Genomic DNA, 10,177 nt, shown 5'->3' on the forward strand with positions numbered 1-10,177 from the left:
ATTAAAAAAATTAACACGTGAGCACTACCAACACCTATTTTATAGGCAGTAAGGGTTCACACGGTAATCTTCCACTAACCAGTTAGTGCACAGTAATGTATTCACGCTAACCAATTAGCAAAGAAACACCCACTCTCTGCCCTCTTGACATGCCTCCTCCAACAAAAATGTGTAAAAAAGTATTAGTATATGGTTAGCATGCATCGATTTGGAACTTACTGCAGGACGGGAGGGAGACATGCCAGACACAGGGGAGAGGTAGAAGGGAGAGAGGGACTTAGGGAGGGAGTTGGGGAAGGAGAGAGATGGACTCTGGGGAGGGAGGGATGTCAGACTCAGGGATGGGAAAATGGGAGGGAGAGATGAATGAGGGTGGGGCAGAAGAGCAAGAGGGAGTGATGAACAGGGATGGGCAGGGGGGTGGAAGGGGGAGGGCAGGGAGATATGGTGGAAGAGGTAGAAGGGGGACAGGGAGAGGTGGAGGGGTAGAGGGGTGAAAGGGGATAGGGTGAGATGGCATAGGGGTGGAAGGGGGATATAGAGAGATGGCTGAGGGCTAAGGGTGAAAGGAAGACAGGGAGAGATGGACTTTGGAGAAGGGGCGAAGGCAAAAAAGGAGGTAAAAAATCCTCACGACACCGTGAAGATGAAACAAAAAAGTGAGGAGAATGGATGAGGATACCAACTGTTTTATATTTATTCACTTAAAAAATTACATGTGCATAACAGTTGGTATCCTCATCCATTCTCCTCACTTTTTTGTTTCATCTTTGGAGAAGGGGGACAGGGAGAGATGGCAGAAGTTGAAGGTTTGGAAGGGACAGAGAGAGATGGGAAGGAAGAGGGAGAGAAAGATGGACAGTGGAGGACAGAGGGGGCTGAAGGGGAAGAGGGAGAAATGGAGTTGGGAAGGATGGAGGGGGAATGGAAAGAAATTCAGGGAAGGGGCCAGAAGGGGGAGAGGGAGAGATAGAAGGGGAGAGATGGAAAGTGAGATGGAGAGATGGACTCAAGAAGAGCAGAGGAAAGGAAGGAGAGATGAACAGAGGAGGGTAGAAGGGAGATGGACTTGGGGGCCAGAAGGGGGAGGGAGATATGTCAGACTTAGGAGGGAAGGAAGAGAGAGTGGGAGAGATAGACTGGGGAGGAGGGTTGGAAGAGCAGGAAAGAGAGGTTGGACTTGGAGGAGGCAGGTGGGAGGGAGGGAGAAAGAAAAAGAGAGAGGCAGGATATGTGGGATATAAGCATAGAGTGGGGAATAAGGAGGGGAGATGCTAGGAATGCTGGATCCATTTGGGAGATGAGTGTGAGGAGGATTGTGCATATAGAGGTTAGAAATATGGTAATGGGGAGCAGATAAAAGAGAATAGGATGATTGGAAATGTGAGAGCTAGGGGATGAGAGAAAGAGATAAAAAGTTGAAAGTAGAAGAAAAGTGAAAAGGAATAGAGCAAGAGGGTAAAATTTGAGTGGACAGAGGCAGAAAAAAGAAAAAACAGGAGAGAGATTTAAAAGAAAGATCAATATGTTAGAGACAGATGTAGTGAAGGAATGTAACAAGATAGGAGGAGAGAGGAAAAATAAATAGATGGCAGTTGCTGGAAACAGAATTAGCAGAAAACAGGAAAGCAGAAAAGAGAAACTGGGGCTAATGCGATGGAAAAATAAAATACCCAGATTCACAAATGTAGAAAAAAAGAGTTTTATTTTGAATTTATTAACTGGAATATGTTAGCTTTGGGAAATGTGCATCACAGATGTTTATATATTGTGTTCAGTACAAAAGGAAATGGATTTGTTTTTATTTTTTTAATGTGGCAGTATATGCTCATCTTAACTTCTTGGGGTTCCCAGTTCAATATTTGTCATCATATTTCTATCTCTAATTTGGGATCCCTAGTTCTAGATTTGGTGAGGGTCTGTCTGTGTTTTGCATGTGATTGAGGTGTGATATTTGTTTGCATATGAGAGGCCCAGTGGTTAGAGCACTGGTCTTGACATCCAGAGGTGGTTGGTTCAAATCCCACTGCTGCTCCTTGTGATCTTGGGCAAGACACTTAGCCCTCAGTTGAATCAGGTACAAACTTAGATTGTGAGCCCTCCAGGGACAGAGAAATATCCAGTGTACCTGAATGTAACTCACCTTGAACTACTACTAAAAAAGGTGTGAGCAAAATCTTAATATAAAAATATAGTATCTTTAGCAGATCCACTTCCTCTATTGTACTTATATAGGTATTTTAGGGTCCAGTCTAATACTTGTAGTGCTGCCTATACAAAGGTTACTCTTCGGAGAATTCTGTACCACTGCACAATGCAGAATTTGTGCAGCTATCTGTAACTGCCTTGCAGAATTCTATACAGAGAACACAAAAGAACAAAAAACATTATCCCTCCACTTGTGGTACACACCCCTAGACTGCTTGTACAAATCTCCCCCCCCCCCCCCCCTCAGGCTTACCCTGTTGTCTGGATCATGTCGCGTAAGGAAGAAACAAGCGGCTGTGCATCAGACCACTTCCTTCTCTTCTGCTGGCCTGGACTCAGGGCCGCCGAGAGGGGGGGGCAGGGGGGGACAAAATTCCCCAGGCCCGGGCCTCCAAGGGGGGCCCGGCGCCGGGGTCAGGCTGCCGGCGCTGCAGTCCCCAGTCTCACCTGCCTGCCTCCTTGGCTCCGATTCGAAACGGCAGTCGCAGATATCCTCTCTTCTGGCCTTCTCTCCCTGTGTCCCGCCCTCGAGGAAACCGGAAGTTACATCAGACAAGGGCGGGACACAGGGAGAGAAGGCCAGAAGAGAGGAGATCTGAAACTGCCGCTTTGAATGCTGGGGGCCTTTAGCCAAGGAGGCAGGCAGGTGAGACCGGGGACTGCAGCGGCAGGGGGAACGACAGAGGGTGGCAGCGGTGGGGGAGCAGCAGGGGGCGGCAACGGCGAGAGGAACGATGGGGGGCGGAGGCGAGGCACGCTTGCCCCAGGCTCAGCCTAGTCTCTTGGCGGCCCTGCCTGGACTCAACTGCCATACAGTATGGATCAAATAAGCAGTGGTCCTAGATCAGCAGAGGAGGAGGAAGTGGTCTGATGTGCAGCTGCTTGTTTCTTCCTTATACCATGTTATCTAGGAGGAAAACATGGTAATGTAGAGGCAAGGAGAGAGAAGATACGTAGTTAGATGATCAAAAGCCCTGCACTGTTCCAAACAACGCTCTAAAAACAGCACTAGAACAGTGTGGGGCATTACCGCCCCTATGAACAGAGATAATCGCATGCAAATTTAAGCACACAATTCTCTCTGATCATAGGGTAGAAGTGCGGGAGGATGCTCAGGCACAATCCTACCGCACTTGACAATCCTTCCACACTTGTTTACCAGGTATGGGCTGTCAAAAGCCCAGACCTGTCAAACACAGGGGCTGGAGGTCCATGGGACCACCAGACCCCAACTACCCCTGTCCCAAGCCAAGCGAAATGGGGGGTTGGAGATCCGGAAGACCTCCGGTCCCCCTGAACCCCCCCCCAACACAAGTTTGGAGTCTGGAAATCTGATGGGTCTCCAGCCCCCCTACCCCCCAGCATCCCTCAGATGTCTCTGGTGGCCCAGTGGGCCCCAGGTCAACCCCCTCCCCCCACCTGGTGGTTTAGCGGCCCTTCCCCACCCCCTACCTTCAGTTGGAGGAGGAAGGTGGCCTCCTTCCTCTTCCATCGGCGCCACCTCAAAAATGGCGGCGCCCTGCCCTGCCCAGTGCATCCTGGGATGTGCTGAAAGGGGCTTCATACCATATAAGGGAAGAAGCTGGGGGGAGTGGTTAGGACTTATGATTGGGGAAATTCTGTATTAAAAATTTACAAATGAAGATGCAGAATTTTAAATTATTGTGCACAGAATTTCCAACATTTTTGTGCAGAATTTTTCAGTTTGCACCAAGTTTCCCCAGGAGTAATAGGGTACTTGCTGTTTGAATCAGCATTAGTACTACAGTTTGCTAAATGTATGTTGAGTGAATTTTCTTTAAGTTTTGCATTTTGCAATGTGCCTGGTACAGAGATTTATGTTTCTACTGCTCCAATGACACGGGAATCCGAATAATTATATTATGACTTCCATGGAGAAATATCCTAGTTATGACCTGCACTTGTTGGAGGGAGGGGGGAGGTTAGACTTTTGTGGGTTCAGAGCATGGTTACATTTAACTCATAAGAACTGCTATATTGTGTTGGTTCAAAGGTCCCTGAAAGTCATATATGCAATGTGTCACATATACAAGCAGTGTTGACCTGGTATGTCTTAACTGAAAAAAAGGTTGAGAATCATTACCACAGAGTCTCTGCAGCATTTAGAAAGCAAAACATGCAGATCTTTCCAAATTTATACCCTGGATGCATTGGTAGAAAATCTCACTCATTGCCTTCAATAGCCATTGTGGTGGTGAATGCCACTCTTTGGTAGACTGCCCTTTTCATACTGTTGTTGTGCACCAGCCTCTTTTGGTTACACCAAAACTTGTGCCAATTTCTCCTTTCTACTACCTGCTTGGTCTGGCACCACTAAAACAGCTATAGAGTGGGGAGCTCCTTTCTTCAGTCCAGTTGCTTTGGCTGTCGGCACCACACAGCTGCTAAAATCGGAGAGAATCTATTTTCTGTTTTATGTGTAGTACAGGAAGCGTTTGTTTGCTTCTTTCAATTCCAGTGTGGTGTCAGTAGCTTGACCTAAGAAAGGGGCTCCCTTTTTGCAGTGGATTTAGTGGTGCTGGGCAGATAGGAGAAGGGGGCTGATGAGACCAGTCAGTTGCTGGGGCTATATAAAGGGGGGCTATCAAGGGGATAAGTGGGAGTTGTCATCACCACCACTCTATGTCCCTCTCCCCTCCACATATGTCCAGCATCACTCCTCTGCGTCCTTATGCCCCCATATGTCCAGAATCTCCCTTCTGCATTCCTATTCTCCCCCATGTCTAGTGTCTTCCCTCTGTGTCCATATACCCCCTTCCCCTGTCTGGCATTGCCCCTCTGTGTCCCTTCCCCTCCCTTCTTTCCCTCCTCCCCCTGCAGCACCTCTCTCCTTTCCCTCCAGCAGATGGCCAAGGGTCCAGCGTCTCTGTCCCTTCCAGCTGCTCCCCTCCCATGGATCCAATACCTCTCTCCCTGCCCCAGCCCCCATGATTCCGGCACCTTTACCCCTGCCCTAGCCCCCTCATTGGCCCGTTCCTCTCTCTCCCCCTTCTCTACAGACGCCATGGGTCCAGCATCTCTCTCTCCATTCCCTCCAGCCAGCCCTCCCTCCCTCTAATGATCTAGTGCCTTCCTCCCTTCTCTCCAGCTCTCCCTTCGGGTCCAGCAGGCCCCCTCCCTCATTTCCAGTGCCCCCTTCATCTCCATGGGTCCAGCAGATCCCCTCCCACACTTCCAGCACTCCCCCTCCCCCGTGGGTCTAGAACTTTTGTCTTCCTCTCCCCTTCCCACCATGATAGCTCTCTTATGCAGCAGTCAGGTAAGTCCACAGCAATCTCCACATGCCTGCTCTGGGGTTTTCTTTCTGCTGGATCCCACCTTCTGATGCAACTACCTGGAGCAGGCCTGTGGGGATTGGCTGGCTGCTGCATACCTACTGTGGGAGGGAGGGAGGGAGGGAGGCACAGAGATGCCGGACCCGCAGGAGAGGTAACTGCAGGTTTTTTTTTTTTACTGCGGGAGCAAAGCTTTTTACCATTCCTGCTGGGCGGTTAAAAGTTTTGCTCCTGCACCTGCGGTAAATGGGTCAATTATTTTCCTTTTACCATGGATGGAATGACTGTAGCTTCCTGACCCCAGGTCATTCTCTACCCTGGAGGAATGAACAAAACATTTTTCTTTTGTGTGTGGTTTGACTCCATTAGGCTGTTCCATTTTAGTTTTAGGTGCATATAAGTATATATGGTTTATATATTTTCATGATTTTGTAATAAACATATATACTTGGCTCCTGTCAGTTTGTAATTTTCTATCATTCCCAACTACTTTATTCACTGACTGTAGCTCTGAGAAGGGAGTTGGGGGGGGGGGGGGAGGGCTGCGAGTGCCATCTCATCCCTCACCTCAAGCAGCAGATTGCCTTAGGCCACCCATGAGTGAAGCTCTAGGCATTTGTTAGCACATGTCTAAACAAACACATAGAGACAGATGGACAGAAAGACAGACAGACACAGACAGATGGACTCTCCCTAAAAGGCCCTAAAACTCAAGAGAAACATACCTAAAAATAAACTCACAACCTATATGTGAAGAAATAAAAAACTAGACCCTCAGCCATTCAGGATCTGCAGAAATGGGATGGGGGTTTGGTCTTCCTCTCATGTTCTTCATCCTCCTAGTGCTTTATAATCCTTAATAATCTGAGGAAGCTCAGAGGAAAATTATTAATATGCAGATAGTCAAATAAGATTTTGAATATATTTTGTGAAAATTTTCCATAAAACTGTTTCAGATTTTGACAGCAACTGGCTAAATTTCTATGATCAATTAAGATCAGATGAGACTATATGGTTCTGAAACTTAGGAGCATAATTATCAACATGGGCTCCCATTAAGACATGTTATTTTACCACTAACTAATGAAATTTTAAGCACAGGCCCCATTTTATGCAATAAAACCTTGTTACTAATAATTGGGATTAACAGTAAATGACATGATTTAACAATAGCCCACATTGATAACTTCCCCTTAGCAAATGTTTTTTTTTCTTTCAAGAAATTTACATCTGTACATATGATCACACAGAAGTCTTAGTACAGAACACTCAACTGCTGATTAAATCAACCATAAAAACATTCCTTTATTATGCCGCCTTTTTAGCCAGAGGCACAAATTGCATTGCAACACTTTCATAGTACTGGTAATCATTTTAACCATGACTGTCAAAACAATATAACAAAGGGCTCCTTATGTAGATGTAGGAAGCAGTGTTTTGTTTTGTTTTTTTGTTCCATCATGCTAAAACTGCTTTGCTGTCACATGTGGATTATGTGGTTGGTTTAAATAATAATTAATAGCTATATTCCAGTTTGAATAAATTGGTAACTGTAGTATCCAAAGATTAGGTGTTTGTTTAATCAATTCTGTGCATTTTTTCTATCATACTTATTTTTGGTAGAACTAGGTAGAAACAGTAGAAAATGTATCTCTGCTTATAAGTACTCACTTATACCAAAAAGGTGCTGGAATTCCAATGGAGTCAAATACACACAGTCAAACAACCCTAAAAGACAAGAGGATGTAAAACAAGCATAGAGTGTGTCAGCTATGTACTTTATATCCTCAAATATAAGCCAAAATGTTTTGGTTAAAAAAGGTCAAAAATTGTATCTCAATTATTTTAGAGCCTTGCTGTGGTGTTCAGCATTCTTCCCCTGCCCTTCCTTTCCCTTCCCCATTCGTGTTCCTCTTTTGCTGCCCTCACAAGTTCTGTGTACTATCGGAGGTTGGGGGCAGTCAATGATTATAAATTGTCACAAATGGTCACAAAATCAGAAGCTCGCAAGAAGCGTGATACAGAGTGCCTGTGTGACTTTATGAGACGTCCCCTTATCAAACGGCGAATTGTTTATTGAGCACTTTTTGCTCCATCAGTAGTTCGTTGTGTATTATTCAAAACATAGTGGTGGAGCGTTGCCATTTTTGTGATTGTTTTTGACCAATATTTCTAGGATAGGCAGCATAAAATCTGTTGTATTGTTTTGTGATCTTGCCAGGTACTTGTGACCTGGACTGGATGCTGGGCTTGATGGACTTTCAGTCTGTCCCAGTATGGCAATGCTTATGTTCTTGTGTTCTTATGTAATTATCTAGATAAATTTAGGACAGCAAAAAGGGTGTCCTAACTTTATCTGGGTACCAGTCAGAATATCGTCACTACCTGGATAAATGCAAGCAGCTGCTTTATACACAGATATTATGCATCCGTATCTGTGTATGGCCCAATGTCTAAAAGAACACTGACTACCTTGGGCTAAATACTGACCCATTTGACTTTATATCTTACAGACCATAAGGGGGAGAATTCTATAAATGTCACTCAAAATTCAGCTCTGAAAAAATCAGCATTGAATGGTATTCTATAACGGGTATTTCAGGAGTTTTGCCCTTTATAGAATAGTGTGTAGCACAGGGAACTGCCCTCAACTTTGGGCGTAAGGAGTTACATGTGAACTAGAACTAGATGCAGATCCTGGCGCACAAGTTGCACATGGATCCTCCAAATTCTATCACACTGCATGTATTTTAAGAGAATGGTCCTGACCCGCCCATGCTCCTCCCATGGTAACACCCCCATGCAGATCCATGCACTATTCTATAAATGGGCACATAAGTATGTGATATGAGGAGTGGTGTAGTGGTTAGAGCATTGCTCTTAACATCCAGAGGTTCCCTGGTTCAAATCCTACTCTTGCTCCTTGTGATCATGGGCAAGTCATTTAAACCTCCATTACCTCAGATACAAGCTTAGATTATAAACTCTCCAGGGACAGGAAAATATGCAGTGTAATTCACATTGAGCTACTAGTGAAAAAGGTGTGAGCAAAATCCAAAATAAATTTCTACCCAATTTAGCATTTATTAGAATGCTTTTCTGACCTGAAACTTCAGCACAGAAGTATTTCCTAATGTTCAATGCCATATATAGAATTTTCCCCTAATATGCAGTTCAAGACAAGTGAATGTGATTCTGTAGATCAATACTTTATCTTAGTAACCAAATGCCTATGTTTTCCCGTTGCACAGCTGATGTTGACAGTGACTCTGATTCGGTAATCACTTCTGCAAAATTCAACCCGCAATCCAAGCTAGCACCTCGCAGAGCAAAAGAGCAGGGAGAGGAGCATCATCATCGATTTGAACCAAAGTGGATTAATCAGAGTATCACATCAGAGTTTATAGGGCAAATGGGAAGAAAGGAAGCCAGATTAGATCAAGCTGCTATCAGAAGATGTCAGGATTCGGTTCCAAAGCAATATTTCAATACTGTGTGTGAGAATAACATGGAGAGCCATGAGTCAGAGGATGATGAGAAGGAAGGAACCGCAGCAGAACCTTCCTTCAGATATCCTAAGGAACGCAGAATGAGAAATTGCAAAGGACATAAACCATCATTAAGAAGAAAACCACACTGATTTCAATAAACAAACTTGATGTATCGTATTCTTGGTCAGCCAAAACCAGCCTCTGATACTAGATTCAGACTGAGAAATCATGGTATAGAGGACTCAGGGGCCCATAGGAATGCAATGGGCGTCTCAGCTTTTACCGCCAGCTGATTTTTACCGTGAGCTAAAAATACTAGCGTGGCTTTGTAGAGCACCCCCCTTAATGGACTAAGGTGGATCTTTGGATTTCAAATCATATTGCGGGAGGGGCAGACATACTAAACTGCATCAATACTGGCTATTAAAATGCTGACATTCATACTAAAAGGCCTATTCATAAAGTACAGTAAGCAATCATGGGGCAGTTCTATAAGGGGGTGCCTTGTTTTAGATGCTTTGATGCCGCATGGTGAGAACTTGCAAAAGACACATTTAAAACAAGTTTTCCAGATGCCTGAGCTTGTTTTAAATGTATATCCTTTGTAAGATTTTCTATTAAAGTTAATAACGGTATTTTTATGAATAATTTATAGTTGATGTACAATGATCTAAGAGATATTTTTGTAGGGATTAATCATTGTTAATAGATAGTGATCCTGTATTTGTAAGTAATGAATATTCACAAGATAAATTTGCATGCAGTGGAGATAGTGCATAGAAATATCTTTCATAAATATTCATTGTGGATATCCTGAAAACCTGTCTGGTTGGGGTGCCTCCAGGACCAGGTTTGGGAACCTCTGTCATAGCCTTTGGATATTAAACTGTTCATATATCTTACATGCAACTCCCAAATTAAAATTTGTTTCTGTATTTATTATACTTTATTAAAACTATTTTATTTGTGTATCATAAACTATTGTAATCCATATACCAGAAGAGCTCTAACTCCTTTTCATATCCTACAATCTATGATGTCATCTACCATTTTGAAAGAATTTTACTCATAAATCTTTCCAAATTATGGAGTTAATTAAAATCTTTGGAGTAACCAATTTCTTAAGACACGATGTCAAAATTACAGCAGTACCTAGATGTGATGTGCTTGAATCCAGAGTGG

At 44.2% G+C, this 10,177-nt stretch overlaps 1 protein-coding gene across 1 annotated transcript in view; it reads left to right on the forward strand.

Moving 5' to 3' along the window:
* The window catches only part of SLC9A4 (solute carrier family 9 member A4), a 68,920-nt gene extending 59,017 nt beyond the window's left edge, over positions 1-9,903 (forward strand). The window contains exon 12 of the mRNA XM_030201450.1: positions 8,756-9,903. Within this exon, the coding sequence (XP_030057310.1) occupies positions 8,756-9,144 (389 nt within the window). The 3' untranslated portion in view covers positions 9,145-9,903. The remainder of the gene's footprint in view (positions 1-8,755) is intronic.
* The last annotated feature ends 274 nt before the right edge of the window (positions 9,904-10,177 follow it).

Source organism: Microcaecilia unicolor, chromosome 4 (genome assembly GCF_901765095.1).
Source record: "Microcaecilia unicolor chromosome 4, aMicUni1.1, whole genome shotgun sequence".
Taxonomy (NCBI): Eukaryota; Metazoa; Chordata; class Amphibia; order Gymnophiona; family Siphonopidae; genus Microcaecilia; species Microcaecilia unicolor.